Source organism: Typopeltis vanoorti, chromosome 9 (assembly GCF_054136105.1).
Source record: "Typopeltis vanoorti isolate ZY-2024b chromosome 9, IOZ_Tvanoo_1.0, whole genome shotgun sequence".
Classification (NCBI taxonomy): Eukaryota; Metazoa; Arthropoda; class Arachnida; order Uropygi; family Thelyphonidae; genus Typopeltis; species Typopeltis vanoorti.
The window spans coordinates 2203990-2226450 of NC_143557.1; the positions used below are offsets into that span (position 1 = coordinate 2203990).

Below are 22461 nucleotides of genomic sequence, written 5' to 3' on the forward strand. Positions count from 1 at the left end.
GGCCTTCGTAAATTGAATTCGCTATTTGTTCCCCACAAGTTGACCAACGATCAAACAATGTATCGAATTGAACACTGCAAGGACCTCATTAAAACTGCTCGTAAGGACTCAAATTTCCTTGAAACAATCGTTACTGGTGACAAAACGTGGTGTTTTGAGTATGAGCCCAAAACAGAGTGCTGAGTGGAGACTACCAGAAGAGAGGGCATCCGAAAAAAAGTCGCTTGGAGAAGTCAAAAGTAAAGACAATGCTGATTTGTTTCTACGATTCCAAGGGCATTATCCACAAAGAATTCATTCTGCCTGGCCATACGGTCAATGGTGAGTTTTATCTCTAAGTTTTGAAGTGATTGATAGTGAGAATTTGTCACGTACGGCATGAATATCGTGATGCAGGCAGCTGGTCACTTTTGCACGATAATGCACCATCTCATCGTTCGAATATTGTGAGACAGTTTTTGAGCAAAAACCAAGTTTGTGTGTTGGATCACTCACCGTATTCACCTGATTTAGCACCCTGTGACTTCTTTCTCTTACCCCCACTTCATTTGCCGATGAAAGGAAACCGATACAACACAATTGAAAATGTTCAAGCGTCAGTAACCACAACCCTCAACAGTATCCCAAAAACCAATATAAAAAACGAATTTAACAAATTAATTTACTGTGCCAAACACTGTATCGAAGCTGAGGGAAAGTATATTGATTGAAATAAATGATTTGAATAATTATAATTGGGCTGTGTTTTATTTTCTATCAAAAGTTCGGTTTCTTTTTGGACAGAGGGTGTAGCAAATTTCCAGCAAAAGTCGAAAAATTCTAACAACCTCTCTGTTGCCTTTTCTGCCAGATTCCTTAGTATCTCATTTCTGATATCATCTATACTGCAGCTTATCCTGGTTTTAACTTTTAGGTCCTCTTTAGTAAATGGTGCTTCAAAGAGATTATTGTCTGAATCCCTAACTTTTTTTTAATATAATCTTTAGGTATTTTTCCTTCGGTACTCGGGTTACCCTCAGAGATTGCCGAGTTGCAATTTGGTTTGCATTTATATTAACTTCGTCTGCCGCTGTTGTGAGATCACCAGATAATTTTTTCAGTAAGAGCCAGGCTTTCCTGCTACTATGTTTCATGTCTAAGCTTTTAATTTTCTCTGCCCATTGTTGTCTTTTTTTTTTCAGACAGTGCTGCTATGAGTTCCTCACCTGCATCAGTTGTTTCTGATGAAAATGGATCTTTATCATATAGGTCACAATATCTTTCATATATTGCCATGTTCTGTTCTGTAAAACCTGGAATATAACATGTTCTACAACCTCTTGGGATGTGCCTGGTAGCAGATCATCTAATAGCTTGGATGAATGGTCTGGATGAAATGTTGGACAAGTTTATGTCTAATTCTCTTGAGAACTGTTCCCAGTTAGCTTTTTTAAAATTAAAGCATCTTCTAAGTGGAAGTGACAAATACAAAATGTTATATTCAGGCAAGCATAATCAGGGAAAAGGAGTAGTAGTTATAGTATTCAACACTAAATATGAGGATAATCTTCTCAAATAGCACACAACATCAAGTAGAGTGATGTAGGGAAATATAGGAATGGGGAACTGGATAAAGAGACTTATTTGTGCCTATAGCCCCACAAAAGATTCTACTAAGAAATTAATGGGGAATATTTTAAAGAATTAGAGAAGAGCAACTGGCACAATGAAAATGGGAAAGTTGGTCCATGTTGGAGATTTAAACAGTAGAGTAGGAAATTATTATCAGACAGAGAGAAATGTTTTGGGAAAATTTGGAGGAAAGCACAGAGATAATAATAATGGCAAGTGCCTGCTGGATTTCTGTTCACTACATGGACCAATTATTACTAACACCACGTTCCAACATAAAAATGTGCAAAAAGTCTCACTGACTATTGTTGTGTCCCAATTTATGATTATTAGGCTTTCAACTATCCTTACATGTGAAACTCTACTTGACTTTGTCCAAATCTTATTTATATATGAGATATCACCCAAATACAAATATTCAAGCTTCTTCTCCCCTTAGTGTCCCTATATATTTATTTTATACTGCGCCTTTCAGGACATTTACTTTCATCATCATCATACGTATCAAGGATTTAGGCCTAGCATGGCCTGTTCCGGCCTTAGAAGTCATCGTTGATTTGTTTAAGAGGACGTCCTGGTTTTCTTTATCCTAACGGCTTGTACTTTAAGGCTTGTTTCGGTAATCTTTCTGTTTTCATTCTTTGAACGTGTTCCATCCATTTATGTTTATATTTTTTAATTTTTTCTATTACTGGTTCTTGGTTTAATTCTTTCATAATATCTTTGTTTCTTTTGTGATCAAATAGGATATACTTTGCAGTTTTTCTCATAAACTTCATTTCTGCTGTTGTTAATCTTTGTTTATCTTTTTGTTTTATTGTCCAGATTTCGCTTCCATACATTAAGACCGGTAAGGCTAATGTATTGTATACTTTTAGCCTGGTTTGTTTTTGAACTAGGTTTGGTTTAAATATAGAGTTAATTACACCTGTTATTTTTAAATATTTTGCAATTTTTACGTTTATATCTTTTTCATTTTCATATGTGATCATACATCCTAGGTAGTTAAATGAATTCACCTGTTCTAAGATCTTGTTATCTATTACTATTTTAGTTCTTGCTGGATCTTGTCCTTTAAAGGCCATAGTTTTTGATTTTTCTGTTGATATTATCATACCATAATCTTTAGATATCTCATTTAGATTTAAAATAGCTTTCTGTAAGTTATCTTCAGAATTTGTAATTATTATTTGGTCGTCTGCAAAGAGGAGAGTGTTTAAGTTAACTGTAGGTGAAAGTTTAATTCCTTGGTGTAAATTTTTACTCCATTTTGTTATTATTTCATTTAAGTAGATGTTAAAAAGAGTTGCTGAGAGGGGACATCCCTGTCGGACCCCTTGGTTTATCTCTCTTGTATATGATAGCTCGTGATTTAATCTTATTTGTAATTGATTATTTTCATATATACTTGTGATAGCTTTTCGGATATTATTTGGTATTTGTCTTTCTTTTAATATGTTAAATAATATGTTTCTTTTAACTTTGTCAAATGCTTTTTCAAAGTCAATAAATGCAATATGTGTTTCCAAATTATATTCTCTTCTCTTCTCTACTATTAATTTTAGGCAAAAGGCTGGGTCTATACATGATCGTCCTTTTCTAAATCCATTCTGTACTTCTAGAATAAAGTTTTCGGAATATTTCATTAGTTTGTTATTTAAGATTCTGCTATATATTTTGTAACAGGAATTTAGTATACTGATACTTCTATAGTTTTTAGGGTCATCTCTATTACCTTTACTCTATGACATTTACTTTAAGATATAAAATTCAAAAACAAGGAGCAATTACCAAAATATGTCTGAGTGTGAAACTAATATACAGTCGTGACCTTTATCTCGTAACTTAACAACCCCCCCCCCCCCACGTGATTAGGTTTAATCCCGCACACTTTGTTTCCTTATTGTGTCGGACGGAGAAAACTCCTAACCCATCACTCAGGAAAACCGCGTGAGACCTACATGAAGACTCGTGAAGAAAACTCTGAGAAAAAAGCCTCGTGGGGGGTGGGGGTTCCTAACCCTTTTTTACAATGACCCCTAGTGCCACCTCCTTCAATTTCCTTTCCCCCCTTACTAGAGTCGATTTCACTGACCAATTAGAGTGGTGTTTTTCTGCCAAAACATCATGCGGTCCGTTTGCACACGACGAAGTCTCAATTCGAGAATTATGACCTTGAGTTTTGGTTTTTGTTTAAGCTAATCTCTATGTCATCTATACTAAATTAATCCCCTTTCCAAAATTTTTTAAGAATTAACTCGAATCTTTAATCTCTTATTTCAAGTTTAAAAGCTAGTCTCTCACTTACAAAATCCTATGACTAATCTTCTTTGCTTCACTTAACCTTATTTTATCATATCACAACTGTAATAAATTTTCCTTCCTTCTTTTTTTTTTTTTTTTTTTTTTTTTTTTTATTTAGTTCAACAAACAATTTCAGCTATATTTTTCACTTGGATGCAAGCATATTTTTCTTTCTTTTTATTTTTTTTGTATTGGTTACTTTCAAAGGCTCTTAACGATATCTGCTTAGGAACAAGCTTGCTTACTTAGTTATCTATACAGGGTTTTTTTTTTTTTTCTTCTCTTGTTACATCATGATAACTGAAAATTTCACATTCTTAAGTTATCATGTTGTAACACTATGTTATAGTTGACAGTGATGTTTTCCCACTGTTTCAGGATAAAAGATTATATAAAGATCACTGTTTAGTTTTGAGCAAGATAAAATTGAATTTTATATTGAAAAGAATAGCATTTAAGAAAGTTTTAAAATAAATCAGAGTTGAGCAGCTTTGAGGAGATGAATTGTAGGCTCAAATGTACAACCATCATTGAAGAAGAATTGAAAGAGGTTTGAAAACAGGAACTAAACATTGAAGACTCACTAGTTAACCCTGAAGAAAACATTGGTTGATTCACCCAGAGAGGTAGGTGGTGAGGTCATCTGGAAGGATAGATAAATCAGAACTTCATAGTGGACTCAGAAAGTAAAATAGGCTGTCAAGGAAAAGAAGAAAGCATATTGAAAGTCAGCTTATGCTCTTAGAGAATACAGAAAAAAAATTTAAGGAAGTGAAGCACTGTGTAAAATTAGCTAAACAAAGACATGAGAAGAATTTGGTAAGAATGTAGAAAATAAATATCAGAAAGGTGGCAAAATATTCTGGAGCCTATTGAAGAAGCTGAGAAATGGAGGAAAGTGTACTGTAAAAGAATCAGAGACGCTAAAGGTGATATTACAACTTAAGATAAAGATATTCTTGATGTCTGGAATAATTACTTTGAAAGATTGCTATATGAAATAAGTTGTGTCAGCACAGTAGCAGAAAACTCTCAACAGGAATGCAGTCAGGACTACATATCCATACTTGAAGTGGGAAAAGCAAATAAAAACCTAAAATATGGAAAGGCAGCTTGAGTAGATAAAATTTGACTGGAAATGTCCAAATATGGAGGCATAAAAGTTTTACAGCGGCTGCATTGCATAATTCAGAAAGCATGGCCTGAAGGTTGAATTCCGGATGATTGGAGTAGAACTCTCATAGTGCCCATCTATAAAAAGGGAAATAAAACTGAATGTGAGAATTACAGATTTATTTCCCTACCGGGTGTTCCTGGTAAGATTTATGCAAGTGTACTTGCAAAACGCCTAAGAACAGTTGCGAAAAGAGCTTAGTGAAGAACAAGCTGGATTCAGGCCAAATAAAGGTTTTTCAGGATCAGATTTTCACTTTAATACAAATAGTTGAGAAATCTTGGATCTGCCTTTTCCAGATCTGTTATTCTAGAAAAGGCATATGACAAGGTGCCAAGAGGCTCTTCAAAACACTTCAGTTTTATGTTGTAAATTGGTCATTATATCAAGTAATACATAGTCTCTATTTGAGTGGTAAATCAGCAATTAGAATTGAAGGAGGTACAGAATTAAATCAGGTGTGCGGCATAAGTGCACATTATCTCCACTGTTATTCATTATCTGTATGGACCACATTATGAAGAAAAGGGTTTATATATCTGATGTAAAACTTTGTGATGTTAATCTTAGCTCTTTGCTTTATGCAGATACTGGATGTTACACTTCTGAATTAATCCAGTGTAACGTTATCTGCATAAAAATGATGCAATGCCTACATTGAATAACTGTTGTAATAAATTTGGTATGAAAATCAACAATAAAAAGGCCAAGACAATGAAAATATGCAGAAACATTGAAAACATCAACTGTTTCGTGAATGATGAACTTATAGAACAAGTAAAATATATCAGTTATTTGGGCACAGTTTTTAGTGATGATTGCAAATTTATTTATTCTTATGGCAAAAAGAATACAATGCAGCTTTAAGTTAATGTCTGGTCCATAAAGCCAATCGAGGCCCTCATCCGTCACCTCATGGATGTCTTGGAGGTTACCATGAAATTGACATCTTGGGCAGTTGTTCATAATATGAGTGATTGTGTGGGCTATGGGGGGAACAGCCACAATAAAGGTGGTCTCACAGTTTCCATTTATGTAGTAGGTAGCCACATCTGCCCTGTTAGTTCTGATCCTGTTGACAGATGACCAAATCTTCCTAGGAAGAGCAAAATTGGGCTGTGGAGCACAGGGATCTTCAACCTGAAAACTATTTGTTGGGAGATTGTGTGACCAGTGTTCTCTCCACATGTCAGATGTTGATGGTTTGGCAGCTGAAGAGAGTTTGTTCATGGACCAGAAAAGGTTTCTTGATTTTAGGCAAAAACTAGGTGGATTTTTGAGGGTGCAGGAGTGGGTTTATCATTATTTTATTAAATTCTTTAATCTAAGCTTGTCTTCTCTGTATATTTGGTGGAGCAATGTTGGATAAGATAGGCAGCCAGGGGAGAGGGGGTGCTTCTCAGTGTCCCACTAATTATGTGCATGGCAGAATTTAGCTGGGTATCTATGATGTTAGTGTGTACACTTCTTTCCCAGACAAAGGCACAGTATTCTGCAAAGAATGCGAGGGCTAGTGCAGATGACGTTAGGACTTTTGTCCCACAACCCCAGGTTGTTCCAACAAGCCTTGAAATGATATTATTTCTCATTTTAATTTTGTTGGACAGGTTGATGTGCCTTTTATAGATTAGTCTTCTGTCCAGGCTCACTCCTAGGTATTTTGGGTGAGGCTCATCTTCTACCATCTTGCCACAGAGATGTTGAGGTGTCGATTTGCCTCCATTATTTAGGTTTAGGTAAGCCTACTTCAATCTGTGTTGTCAGTGCTAGGACCTGGTCACAGCACCTTCTTCCTGGCCTGAAGCCAGCTTGTTCAATCAGGACTACTCTTTCAATGAGTGGTGAAATTCTTTTAAGGAGAATTCTTTCAAAGAGCTTAAAGGTGGAGGAAAGCAAGAAGATAGGTCATAGATTCTTGACATTATTTGTGTGTTTCCCTGGTTTGGCACAGCATTTATGGAATTCTCCAAAACTATGGAGAACCACCATAGTTTTGGTAGTTCTCCAGTTGTTATAATTTTTGAGAACAGGGCAACCAGTCATGTTTGACCTCGTTGGCCGAGATGTTTGAGAAACACGGGGAGAATACTATCCACTCCTGCAGCCTTGCCATTCTTGGTGAGTTTTAAGGCTTCCTGTACCTCTCCTAGAGATACTGGGCGTACAAGTTCAGGAAGCTTGAGGGCCCATCTTCAGTTTTTGATGGTTGATTGCACAGTTATTTTCCTGGGACATATCTTGGAGGTTTTCGCTAGATGATTAGCCATTTGGTCTGGAGTTATCTCTTGTGGTTTGCATGTTGTTGGTTCTGCCCCCAACTAATTTTCTCAGAAGTGACCAGCTTTTCTGGCTAGTTTTGGTGAAGTCAAGTTCATGAATAGTCTAGATCCATCTATCTTTTCTATTTTTGTGAAGCATTGCTATGAGCCCTTAGCAGCAGTTCGGTTTTCAGTTTATTCATATTTGGCTAAAATTTCCTTTGTTTCCTTGCTCCCCCATGGGATGTACTCTTTTCTGTATTCTCTGGGAATAGAGGCTATGGCTGCAATTTTGATTAGTTTAACAAATCTTGCATGGCTATTAGGGGTGTGTGGTATTACTATAATGATTTGTTCATGTTTTTTTTTTTTTTTAAATATATTCCAGTTGGATCTGCGAAGGTTCCATCTAGCAATTGCTGAGCCAGTGATGATTGGGATTGATGTGCCCGTCTCTATTAGTGTAGAACAGTGCTGGCTGTTAGGGAATCTGTTGAGATCGGATGTTAGCAGAGGATGGTCTTTAGAGACTATGTACAGATCTGGGGGTGTAGGTTCTGTTCCATCTGGCTGAGTGAAAAGTACCTTTTTGCTTGCCGTCGTGGATCAAATATAAGTTATATGTATCCATCTAGTTAACCAGATTATCATCATCTTGGTTGTTAGAGGAATAGCTCCACATGGTGTGATGAGAGTTGGTCACCAACATAGATAGCAGGGTGAGGTGGTGGCCGGTCCATCTGATCAGGCCAGGATTGCTATGTTGGTTTGTAGACATTGTAGATGGTGGTATTTTGAATTTTAATACCTATGGAGTATTCTGCTTCAGGCACACATTCGGTTATGTCCTTGAGACCTGGCCAGATGTATGTTGCCAGGCCATGCTTGGGATAGCAGTTATAAGACACAAGAATTAGGCCTGTATTCTTTAGTCTGTTGAGAACTGTGTTGGGCACATGGGTTTCCTGGAGAGCCAGGACATTGATCGTTTTGTCTTTGGCTATTTTACCGATGACTTCAGCTTTAGATTCAGATAGTCCTTCTATGTTTAAGGAACAGATCTTGAGAGAGAGAGAGAGTTGTTTTGGGGATTGTAACTTACTTTTTGTAGCTTGCCCTCCTCCCAAACAAGCTACGTGATCCTTGTTATTCCAGGCAACGATCGAGCCATCATGGCAAATGAAAACTTCAGTTATAATGCATAATTCAGAATGTAGAATTCTAGATGATTGGAGTAAATCTGTTATAGTACTCATTTAAGGAAAAAATAAATAAGTGTGAAAATGACAGATGACCTTACTTAATACACCAAATAAGATTTCTGTGCGTATACTTGGGGTATGTCCTTAAGAAATATTGTGGACGAGAAACTTATTGAATATCTAGTTGTGTTGAAGACAAATAGCAGTTGTTAGGATCACATGTTTACTTTAAGACAAATAGTTGAGAAATTATGAGAATATAAAAAGGATCTAGATTTAACTTTTGTAGAGGTGTTTCCCCTACAAAACTTAAATCTAGCTCTTTGTTATACTATTTGTAAATATGTACCTGAATCACTGAGATATAAGCTCTTCAAAATGCTGTAGCTGTGTGTTGTAAGTAGAACATCATACAGAGCAATATTATTATATTAATATTGTTATTCTAGCATAAGGAGTCAGCAAGGGAGGCCACATATCATTCACTTTATCTGCACTCACCACTTCCAAAGGCAAGTGATTCCAATCACATACCGCTGTATGAGACAGAAATATAGTTCTCACCCCTTTTTTGCCCGTATCATTCTTAACTTTTAGTGATGACCTCTCATCCTCTCCCCACCCTCAATAAAAGGAAAAATTCCATCTACTGGCATCCTGTATGATCCTTTCTGATGTTTGTAAGTCTGAATGATATCACTCCCTCTTTCATAGTTTGCTAGTGTTTGCAGTCCACAAATTCTTGATCTCTCATCATGATCTACAATTTGATAGTCTTGATATCATCATGAACTCTCTCCACTGTATCTGCATCACCTGAGATGCCCAGAAGAGATCTGTGCACAGTAGTCCTGATGAGTTTTTATCGAGATTTTGTAAAGACCAAAATTTACTTATTCTTTGTCAATGTTTGTTTCAGCATTGCAATTATCTTCTGAGTTGTATTCACAATCTTTGCTACATAGCCACTTAACTTCAATTTGCTAACTTTAAAAACATCAAGATCCCCAGTCTGGTTAGTTTCTTCTAGCATAATTCCACCAATATACCATTGGATATCTCATTACACCAAAGTGCATAACTTAACATTTACTACCATTGAACTGATAGCTATTTTCACATGCATGTCAGTTCCATTCCTGATTAACTTTACATCCTATCTTTACATTATCAGCAAATACCTGGATGTCTCTTTTGAAATCCCTCCCAGTGTCATTAATGTAGAGATCGAATAATAGCGAAACAAGGACTGTTCACTAGGGATACACCACTGGTCACCTTAAATCTTGCAGATTCACATACTCATATATCCACTTTTTGATATCTGTCAGTCAGCCATCCAATTATCGAGACTAGTAGTTTGTAATCCATTCTCATATCCTGTCAACGGCTTTAGCAAAGTCAAAAGAAATCATTGTGTAACCATCCCTCTAGTCTAACTTAACTGTAACACTATTCACATTATAAATTGTGAATTCACAAACATGACCTTTCTTTGTCTCATCTTTACAATACGATTGGCCATGTGGTTAGCACACACCTGCTGTCCAGTCAGGCTGCAGATTTAAATCCCACTGTGGGCATGGATGTTTGTGATTGTCTTTAGGTGAGGGATGAATTTCATTGCCCAGTATGAGCCTACTATCCCATTTATTGACACCTGAAGTGGCTTGGAAAATAAAAAAAGTTTCATCATGTTTGTTCTCAAGAGCATGGCAGTTTTCAGACTATGCATAAATAAATTAAAAAAAAAAAAAATCCTTGGCTCAGTCATGATACAAAATGCACTATAGGTTGCAAATAACCTTTAATGGGCAGGAGCAACATAAATACATTCTTTCCACTCTTTTGGAGTCTTCCCTGCACCGAGACTGAAATTATACTTCCAAGTGAAAGACTCAGTCATTTCATTGAACACTCTTTTAGCATCTGTGCTGATATCACATCAGTCTCTATTGCGGAATTCTTATTCACTTTATGCAACAGCTTTTCTATCTCTTGCTCATACACATGAGATTTTTCATCCATTGCAGAGGTAGCATTAAGTTTTATGTTCTATTCAATAGGTTGATAGCTTTTAACAGATTGTGCACTTATTGGGCGAACAATCTCTTGTGCATCTCTCACCTTTATACCATCCGCATTCAATAGAGTTATTCCTTCACATTCATTCTTTCTTTTACTTGCAACATAATGATAGAATTCTATTGGGTTGTCTTCAGAGCCAGTTTCTTTTCATATTCACGTTTAGCTTTTGTACAATTGTTGTAATTTTTCTAGTCTGTGCATTGAAATTTTCATGACCTACAGTGTCCTTATGCACATGCTATTCCTTCCACACCATCATCTTCTTAAGAATCTCGCTTAATTAGTGAGATTGCATAGTTATAAATCAGAAATTTGAATAGAAGGATGGACAGGAACATGGTTTGATGGAAAATCACTTCTAAGATAAGGGTTTGCAAATTTAATATAGAAATAGGTAATGCAATAAGAAATGCTGATTATGGTAGTTAGTTTAATAAATTTATGCGAAATAAGAGAGAAATGTTTATAGTACATTACACAATCTACATACAAGACATTCTATAAACCAACTTTAACTTCTAGATTTCAGAGTTGGTTAGGAATAAATCAGTTGATTAACAGTCTGAGTCCAGGGATATTAGAATTATTAGCAAAATTAACGGAGTAAATGAATTACGTTAATGGCAGAATCATATGAAAAATTATTATATTAGTAAAGAAATTGTCACATTATTAGCATTCAAGAATATGTGAGCAGAGCTAATGTAATTATGACCACTTGAACAGAGTAAGAAGGGGAAACATTAGCAAATGATGGTGATTATCATCAAATTCTTGATATTTTCCCTCAATGGATAAGTGTAATATGATAGTACTAAGCGATTGTTCTTCTTGTTCTGCAGCTTGTCTCACTTAAATAAGGTTGCTGTTTATAGTGAGTCTCTTCCACATCCTCCTGTCTTGGGCTGTAACTACATCCAAGTTCTTCATCCTCAAGTCCTCCTCCACCATCTCTCTCTCTATCTCTTCTTTGGCCGCCCACGCTTCCTCCCCCCCCTGCACATCCATCTGCATGACCTTTCTTCCCACATACTCGTCCTCCTTCCTCATCACATGACCAAACCATCTCAACCTTGCCTCCTGTATCTTTGCTCCTAAGTTTGCAACTTTCACCATTCCCCTTACATAGTCATTTCTTAGACGATCCTTTCTGGTCACACCGCACATCCACCTAAGCATTCTGCTGATGTTATTTTCCTCAGGGCCACAGTTTCCATAGCATACGTCATAGCTGGTCTCACTACTGTCCTGTAGATTTTGCCTTTTAGATTGATTGGCACCCTCTTATCGCATAGCACTCCAGCCATCTCGCTCCAGTTCCTCCAACCTGCTTGTATCCTGCATCCCACTTCCTTCTCAGCCTCTCCATCCTCTTTCACTGTTGAACCTAAGTATCTAAAGTCACTGACCTTCCTGATGACATTTCCTTCCATCTCCATGTCTGTCTCCTGGCTGCCATCCACTTTGCAACATATATACTCTGTAAAGAGTATATATGTTGCAATCTTACTTCTGCTCAGTCTCATACCTCTCTTCCAGTACTTTCCTCCAACTTTCCAGTTTAGCTGCTACTTCTCTTGATTCTGCACATAGCACAATGTCATCCGCATACAACATAGTCCAAGGCACATCTTCTCTCATCTCCTACATCACAATATTAAACAGGAACGGACTTAGTGCTGACCCTTGATCCAAGCCAACTGTCACTTGAAAACTTTCTGTCTCAAGAGTTCGGACCAGGCAGGTCCGAACTCTTGTCCACATTTCTGTACATCTCCTGCACCAGTCTAACATATTTTTCCATTACCTTCTTCTCCCTCAGACACCTGCAGACTTCTTGCCTTGGCACCCTATCATACGCTTTCTCTAGATCAATAAATACCAGATGTAGCTCCTGTTGCTTCTCTCGAAACTTTTCCATCATCTACCGTAACCCAAAGATATTAAACAGAAACGGATCGACCAGGCATGAAGCCAACTTGCTCCTTTGCAATCTCCATCTCCTTTCTCAGTCTTCCATCAAGAATCCTTTCTAGGATTTTCATTGTGTGGGACATCAACATTATTCCTCTGTAATTCTTAGTCTTGTGCATCCCCCTTTATACTAGTAGATGAGGACAAGAGTACTTTCCCTCCATTTCTCAGGTATGTTTTTCTGTTGACAAACTTTTATTAACAGGTTCCACAGTATGTCAATTCCCTCTTCTCCCAGTGCCTTCCATGTCTCCACTGGGATCCTGTCAGGATCCACCAATTTTCCATTCTTCATCCGCTTTATGGCCTCCTTTCCTTCCACTCTACTAATGTTCTGCACCATCCCCTCATAAGGCTGCCCATCTTCTCTGTGCATCCTTGCATTTTCTTCATTCAAAAGCCCTTCAAAGTATATTCTCCATCTGTTTCTTATATCCACATCCCTCTTTAATACCCTTTCTCCAGAATCTTTGATCTGACTCACATGTAAGATGTCCTTTGATGCCTTATTTCTACATTTTGCCAATCGATAAATCTTTCTCCTTCCTTTGTTTCTAATTGATCATAAATTGATATGCCATGGCCTTTGCCTGCACAACAACTCTCTTAGCTTCTTGCTTTTTCTCTCTGTCCTCTTCCACTCTTGACTCGTCCCACTTCTGCTTTGCCTTCCTCTTAGCCATCACTGCTTCTTGTACAATATTATTTCACGACCAACCCTCTTTCTGCTCTCTAATCTTTCCAGATGTTTCACCAAGCACTCAATTGCACAGCTTAGAATTACTTTTGAATACTAATTCTAGTATTTCTTATTCTATTCAATTTTGTTATATGGAGCATTTTTCTCTCCAAAGCACTTTGGGCCACACACACAACCTGTCTTGTTGTTTTTTAGCCATTGCCCATCTCACTTCCATTTACTGGAATAACAATGTATACACTATCTACCAATAATTGTTTAGACACTTTAGCAATTTACAATTGATACCAGCAGGCGAACCGTAATATTGGGTATGTCCACCTTTGTCTTTAATCACCTCCTGCACCCTTTGAGGGAGGCTCTCATTAATGTGCGGCAGACATCAGGGAATTTTTCTCCATTCCTCCATCAAGTAGCACTGAATTCTGCAACAGATTGAGAATGTGCTGCTCTGAACCTTAATCGGCACTCCAGTTCTTCCCACAGGGAAGAACTGGAGTGCCGATTAAGTAATGTTCCTGGGTGAGATTTATGCAAGTATACTTGCATAAATCTTACCCAGGAACACTCAGTTGGGAAATACTTCTGTAATTCTCACATTAAGTTTTATTTCTCTTTTTATATAGGGTACTATGAGAGCTCTACTCTAATCATCTGGAATTCGTCCCTCTGTCCAGGCCTTCTGAACTATGCAGTGGTCACTGTAAGAATTTTATCCCTAAATATTTGAGCATTTATGGTCGAATATCATCTACTTCCACTGCCTTTCCACATTTCAGGCTTTTGATGGCTTTTTCTACTTCAAGTATGGATATGTATATCTGATTGTATGTTTTTTACCACTGTGCTGTCATCACTACTTGTTTCATTTAGCAATTTTTTGAACTAATTACTCAACAACTGCCAGAATATCTTGCCATCTTCTTGATATTTATTTTCTGTGTTCTTACTAAAGTCTTCCCATGACTTTTGTTTAGCTAGTTTTACAGAGTGTGTAGCTTTCTTACATTTGTGTCTGTATTCTGTAAGAGCACAAGCTGATTTATTCACCAGGAACTTTCGATATGCTTTCTTCTTTTCCTTCACTGCCTCTAACTTCCTGTGTCCACCATGAAGTCCTGATTTTTCTATACTTGCAGACAACCTCATTACATGCTTCTCTGGCTGAAACAATCATTGTTTTCTTCAGCCTTTGCCATTGAATCTCTAAGGTTTGGTTCGTGTTCTCAAACTCTTTCATTTTTGCTTGAATAATGTTTGTGTATTTTAGTCTACAGTTCACATCTGAGAGCTGCTCAACTTTTATTCACTTTAAAACTTTATTACATGTTCTTCTTCTTTTCAGTATGAAATTCAATTTTATCCTGCTTAAGACTAAATAGTGATCACTTCCAATTTCAAATGCCCTGTACACTCTAGTGTCCTGCACCAGTGAGAAAACATCACTATCAACAATAACATAGTCAATGAGACTTTTCTTATTCCTTGCCTCTTCTCTCCATGTGAATTTTTCCCCTTTTTATTTTGGAACATTGTGCTAGTAATAACCAGTCCATGTCCTTAGCAGAAATCCAACAGTCATTTGCTATTATTATTAGCTTTGCTCTTTTCTCCAAATTTTCCCAAAATATTTTTGTATGTCTAACAATCATTTCCTACTCTGCTATTTAGATCCACAACAAGCAACAACATTTTCTTTTTCATTGTGTCAGTTGCTTTCTCTAAAGCCTGAAAAAATTCCTCCAATTCTATTGTAGTAGAATCTTCTGTGGGACCATGGGCACAAATAAGTCTCATTGTCCAGTTCCCCATTCTTATATTTTCCTACATCAGTGCTTGATATTGCCTGCCCTTCAAGAAGATTAGCCTTATATTTAGTATTGAATACTATACCTACTCCTTCTTTTCCTTGATTGTCATTGCCTGAATATTCGGCTTTGAAATGATGTTGGATTCAATATCCACTTAATTTGAATAATTCATGCATCGCTGAAGTGAAGCCTTTTCGCTCTCTTATTTCAGTAATTCTTGGTGCCTTTTGTGATGTGACACCTTTTTTTGGCAACTCGTATGGTAAAGTATAAGTTCTGTGTCAATAACCTGAATGTTTACACCTGTGTCTGGCTCCCACTGGCAAGACCTCAAAAAAGGTCAAAACCGGTCTGGGTAGTGATCTCCCTCCCCATAATGTATAACATCATATATGTCCTTTAGGAGATGTGTTTTACATTATGGGAAATACTAAGGGATCGGAGCTTACCCCACCTTCACTACGAGTTGCTCCTGTCATGAAAGGTTTGCTTATGCTTGAATCCGCCAAAAGTTTTATAGTTTCTATGTATCGTCACAAAACTCTTGTAGTTTCTCTATTCGGCTTTGAAATAATGTTGGATTCGATATCCACTTAATTTGAATAATTTGTGCATCGCCGAAGTCAAGCCTTTTGGCACTCTTATTTCAGTGAATATAATATTTGTATTTATTGCTCAGAAAGATCTCACTGGGTTTTGTCTTTTTTGTTTCAGTCACCTTTATTATGTCGATCTGGTACTTACCCAGTTTCTCAGCTTGTTCCTTTTCTTTGCCATTCGGGATTCTTATGTTGATCGACTAGCTGGAAGACTGTATCAACAATAGCATAGTCTATAAGATTCTCTTATTTCTCTGTCTTCTTTTCATGTGAATTTGTGCATATCCTCATGTTGGAACACAGTGTTATTAATGATCAATCCACAATCTCAACAGAAATCCTCATGTACTTACCATTATTACTAGCTTTGCTCTTTTCTTCAAATTTTTCAAAAATTTGTCTCTATGTCTGGTAATTATATCCTATTCTCCCATTTACTCCTTCAACAAGGACAAATGTTTCCTTTGCATCAGTTGCCTTCTCTAATGTGTCAAAAAATTATTATTAGTTTGATGGAGTCCTTAGACTTATTGAGGGAGGTCCTGAACATCATGCCAATCATCGTCCAACATTAGCGCAGCATCTATCATACTTTGCTTTGAACTCATTCATAGACATGGCACCCACAACAGACTCTAGCAACCCATTCCAGTCATTCACTACTCTCCAAGCAAAAAATCTTGTTCTTACACCCTTACTAACAACATTCTTGCTCAATTTCCTAGTTTGGCCTCTAGTTCTCCGAATAATCTTAATCATGTGGCAATATCAGAGTATTCCCCCCCCCCCTGCCCAATCCTTAAACATGCACTTCGGGAAATGGAGATGGATGTTAAAAAAGAACATTTGTAGGTTTTTTTTTTTTTTTTTTTTTTTTTTTTTGGTGAACCTTAGTTCAGAAAGATGAAAATAAATCACTGTATTGTCACTATACAGTAGATTTAAAACTAGCCTGAAATAGGAATTTGTCATCAAATGTCTCCATCGAGAAACTGAAAGGCATGGAGAAATAATAAAGCTCATTGTGAGGTTCTATTGATATATCAGCCTTTCCATTAGAAAAAGACAAATGATAACATTGTGTTCCTGGTACATTATATGAAAACTGATTTTCAATATGGATGAGGGTTCCTTTTCTTAGATACTGGTAAATAAAAGATATTATTATTTATATGGGCACTCCATCAAAAGACTTATTGCGAGAGACCCACTCTGTCCATTAACGCAATCCTAACCTATCATACATCTCCTTAAACCTAGTTACTGTTGGGATGCTCACAACCACTTCTGTTGTGAGCATCCCAACAGAAAACAATAGTTGTTTTCTCCCTACTCCCCATGTATTGAAAACTTTCTTCTGTGTCAATCTTATAGCATCCCTTTGGTAACTTATAAGTTTCTATCATATCCCCTCTCCTCTGCCTGTCAGCTCAACTCTGCAACCCACACATCCCTAATCTATTCTCATAGGGGAACCTCCACAGATCTGTCACCAGCTTGATCCCGATCCCCAAGAAACACAGATGACCACAATCAGACTATAAGGCTATGATTTATAAAAACTGTGCACAGTATTTATAAATCATAGCCTTATAAAGAGGGATAATAAACTCCCTTTCTTTAATTGTCAATGTGTTCTTCAGAATCCAAGTAATCCTCTGAGCTATTTTGCCTACTCTTGCAATATATCCTCAGAATTTCAAATCTCTATTCAGATCCCTAGCCTCACAATTTTCTGTAACTAATACCATCAGTATGGTATCAAGTGCATAATCTTTTCATCCCATTACCTTACATTTTACAATATTGAATTGATGACCACTGTTCACACTACCAGTTTATTAAAATCATCCTGCGGGATATCTACATCACCTTTATTAACTATTTCCATCCATAGTTTTTTGCATCATCAGCAAACTAAATATCCTCCTCATATATATTCTGCTATATCATTAATGTCCAAATTATAGACTAGTGGCCTTTAGGCACTCCACTAGCCACCCTCATTTACCTTGATTACACTCTACCATGCACCCTCTGATCTGCATCTATCAGCCCCCCCCCCACACACACCAGCCTCATATCCATTCCCTCCAAGTTATTTAATAGTTTTCCATGCGGTATTCTGTCAAATGGCTTTGCAAAGTCCAGTAATATCATGGTGTAGCTATTTCTTTTATCCAATGCTACTGTTACCTTATTATAAAATGTGAATTATAAAATGTTACTGAGGTAGGACAAACTTTTTACAAAGCCATGCTGTCCCCTATCCACTTATTTCTGAATTTTGCTTTTAACCAACTTTTCCAATACTTTAACCACCACTTTAGACATACTAACTGGTGTATAATTTGCTACTTCTGTCTTGGAACCTCCTTTATGTAATGGAACTATCTTATTCTCTTTCTGCTCCCTTGGAATCTTGCCAGAGCTGAGACTTAGATTAAACAACTTCATCAGAGGCACTGCCAGTTCACTTGCACATTAGCTGACATACTGTCCAGGCCCAGTGCTGTATTAACATTGATATTTTTCGATATACTGAGTACCTCCAGTTCATCCGTCAGTGCTCACATCAGTCTCTGTCACCTGAGTAACTGCAAAGTCACCACCTGGATGATATACTCTTGCAATGTGATCACTTAATAACTGAACTATTTCTTCTGCTTCTGTAACTTTCCTACCATCAGCACTAAGTAAAGTTATCTTTCCATAATCTTTCTTTCTCCTACTTGTTATATAAATAAATTCAGAGGAGTTAAATAACTCTTTTGGATTAACTTTGGTCTGCTTAGCTAATTTTCTCTCGAAATCTGATTAAACCTTCCTTACCATACTCGTTCTCTCCTTTCGTGTACTTTATACTGCTCATGGGTATGCTGATCACCTTGTTGTTTATATTCCTTCCACATTGCTTTCTTGTTTTGCAGCACCTGCTTTATATTGTTAGTCATCATCTTAATCCCTACTTCTGACCCTGGCTATGCACTCTGATACTACCTCACTCAAACAATCCTTGACCACTTTCATATACTGATGACATTCATTCCATGTAATTTCTTATGCCATTGCACTGCTTCAGATTGCCTCCTAAGTTTGTCAGAATTGCCAACCTTATAGTTATAACCCCTTTCTTGACTGAAATTTCCACATGTTGAGCAATCTCCCAGGACAAGACTGCATGGTTACTTTCCCTAATCGCAGGTAAAGTTGATACTGTAGTTAGAGATAGATCTTCTGATGCTATTACCAGATCCAACACTTGCAAACCCTGGTCCCTTTCATCATGTGCTGTTTCAGGTAATTATCCCTTAGTAACTGTATAAATTCCATTTCCATTTTGCCATGTATCCTTTCTTCCTTCCAATCTATATCACCATAGTCGAAGTCTTTAATGATGCATGTTGTCTACCTCTTCCTCAGGTCTGGTATCTAGTCTTAAGAATAGGATTCTAAAACCAAAAACTTTTAAAATGTTTTTTTGGAAAGCAAATGTTTGTAATGTGGTGTCAGCTTCCTATAATATGTGGTATTCATTTGGGGGGGGGTTAAAATGCTGTCGTTTCCTGTTATGAAAGGGTTCTCATACTCTTCCATTCCTCTTCATTCACATTAGTCTATGGTCAGTTGTAGGAATGACTAGGGAGCAATCCCAAGTAGTGAAGACTACCTTGAGAGTCAGTTACCTTAGTAGACCAACCACACCTGGTTACTGGTCACTGGGTTTTTGTTTCAGTGAGTTTTGGTTGCTCATCTGTGTGATCATGGTGAAAAAAAAGTAAAAAATGATCTCTTTGGTACATCAATAATATAAAGGAGTTAAACCTATCTCTCTACCTCCTGCAATACATTTATCTTTTCTAATAATGTCAGGCAATCATTAAGTAAAGCTGAGATGCAGTATAGTGTAGTCTGGCAAAATATATCCCTGGAATGAGAGAGATTTAGAATGATCTTTTAAGATCAGTATTGTTATTTTGGAATCCTTTGTCCTGTTACACTGTCAGTAAAGGTCAAAACCATTTTAGCATACATCGCCTTCCTCTTCCTTTGATCCTCTTTTACACAGCAGTGTCAAGGATTTTCTATTAATTTAACCATAAACATAGTGGTTAGCCCTATGCCTCCTGGTGTGTTCTATGTCTGTAGATGCATGTGTGTTCATGGGCTGGTTTGCCTGTTTTGGGAGATAAAAAACTCCCTTCTGCCATATGAGACGGCTAACTCGCCTTTAGTTGAAAGAAACCACATAAAGGTTCCTCACATCACTGATCAGAATTACACCCAGGTCTTTCTGACCAAAGGGCTTCGTCTATACTGACTGAGCTACGGAGGCTCGTTTTAGCATACATTTTAATTAAAAAAATAAGGATGAGAACAAACAAATAATTTTTTTCAGTATAATAACAGGAATTTATATGTCCAACGTGAGTTTTATAAGAGTTGAATTGATGTTTTGATTGTACATAATAGAACTTATATTTCTAACTCTTTACTTTTTGTTGTATGCTTGAATATGCACCACCACTTTGCAATGACTGCTGCCATTGGTAAAGCATTAATTGATGACAAAAAAAAAGGCCATTATCATATATAATAAAGGACTTTCAGCAATAATTACAAAGATTTGCAAGATTTGTGGTGAGCATAATTTATTTCCAGTTGTGATTTCTAAACATCTAGTGTTTTTCTAATACAACATGACAAAAACTGATAACACATTCTCTCGTTGTTTAGTATCAGCTTCACGAGTCTATTTGCATATGCTCAATGTGAAGTTTTGGATTTCTGTGTGCCTCTAATGGAGTGGATTTTTCAAATCAGGTAATGTGATTCAATAATTGTTAGAAGATATATTTAATTCACCCATTAAAAGCTACTCTGCTCAAAACTTCAGCATTGGTAATCCATGGCAAATGAATAAACATTTTAGTTTGTCAATCATACAGCCAGTCACTCAGTAAGAACGAAGACTGCAAGATGGGAGCTTACATAGAAGGATATTGTGCTACACATCAAAAGTCTGAGTAATATCAAGAACAACATGACATTATCCAAAATATTCCATGATATTTGTCTAAACATCGTGACACAAATAAGCATGATGAACTCTGGCAGTTCAACTGTAGTTATTTATTTCATATCCAAACACAAGTGATACAGTAGTAAGTAATTGGTGCAACATTATTTACAACAAATTAGGATACATTACAAATGAAAAGAACTTAAATTTGGTAGGGGAATTATATAGGGAATAATAAGTAAAATATGAAGAAAAAATATTCAGATGTCCCTCCAGTATCTTGTGCAATCAACTGCTCTTTATGTGCAGGATATAAGGTCCTTTTTTGTGCAAGGTGATTGAAGAAGGGGACAAGAAAGGTGTTCCATGGACTGGGTTGTCCCACACTCCCAATTATCTGGTCTGTTGAGGTAGCCCCATTTGATGAGGTTTTGTTTCAACTGTGATAGAATCTACATATAGGCAATTGCATATTAATATTATATTATATTACCAAAACAAGCCTTAAAGTACAAGCTATTAGGATAAAGAAAACCAGGACGTCCTCTTAAAAGATTCAACGATGACTTCTAAGGCTGGAACAGGGCACTCTAGGAATAAATCCTTGATAGGCATGATGATGATATATTATATTACTTGAGAAGTCTGTAATAGTGTTGACATTGACTTTTAACTGATTTTTTTTTTTTTTTTGAAAGAAGTAAAGTGTGAAAAATAGGAGACAGATTTGTTGGTATACTTTGAATTAAATTGACTTGGCTAATTTCCAGTCTGCAAGATAACCATAAATTTGCAAGGCTTGAGTTATTCCAGTGAAGCACTGTATTCTTTTACAACCTTCACAATTTTTTTTATTTTTATTTATTGCTTAGAAGGTGGGATATGTATTTTTTAGCCACTCAAAGTAACATAGCAAAATATTAAACATTATTATTGCACTAATATAACAAAATATTAAAAGCATCTTCTATTTGCTGTAAATTTGAAGAGATATTTTATTTTTTAGGTAACAGTAGTTCATATAAATGCAACATAAGAATGCTGCTGATGATAGATTAAAACAGTGTATGAGGTACTATTCTGCAGTGAGGCAATGCAGTCTCTTGCAACCTCCCCAATTTTATTTTTTTGATTTATCACTATAGGAAATGAGATGTATTTTTGTTTAACTTAACTGTTATAATAACTTTATAACTGTTAAGGGTAAACTAGCATATCAAAATATTAAACATTATTATTGCACTAATATAACAAAATATTAACATCATCTTCTCTGTAAATTTGAATGAGATGTTTTATTATTTTTTTTTAGGTAACGGTAGTGCATATAAATGCAACAAGTAAGAATGCTGCTGATGATAAATTGAAACAGTGTATGCGGCGTTTTGTTGATATACATGGAAGTCCTGCAACCATCTTATTAATATCAGGTAGGTTAATATTTTTGAATTCTTTGTGACTTCCACTTAGCATTTAGGATTGACTTAGTATTTTATTTTATTTTTCATTAATTTTATATTTTTTTTTTGTAATAGAACTAAGCCAAATAGGCCTCCACTAAGTGGGTAGTGGTCCTCACACTGAGTGATGAAATTCATCTCCCACCTGAATTTTCTTCTTCTTCTTTCACTAAACCTTATCTCATGTTAAACAGGGTCAGCGCACCAATCTTTAACCTTCCTCTTCCAAGTTCTCCGGTCCAGGGCATCCTTCGGAC

At 36.5% G+C, this 22461-nt stretch overlaps 1 protein-coding gene across 3 annotated transcripts in view; it reads left to right on the forward strand.

Moving 5' to 3' along the window:
• Marf1 (meiosis regulator and mRNA stability factor 1-like protein) overlaps positions 1–22461 on the forward strand; it is a 655603-nt gene that overhangs the window by 41493 nt on the left and 591649 nt on the right. For 2 of the 3 annotated variants that reach the window (XM_090397518.1, XM_090397519.1), the window contains one exon: positions 22057–22174. In XM_090397518.1, coding sequence (XP_090253644.1) covers positions 22057–22174 — 118 coding nt within the window. Of the gene's footprint in view, positions 1–20277; positions 20363–20458; positions 20546–22056; positions 22175–22461 lie in introns of all 3 variants that reach the window. The other variant, XM_090397520.1, reaches the window with a different exon arrangement.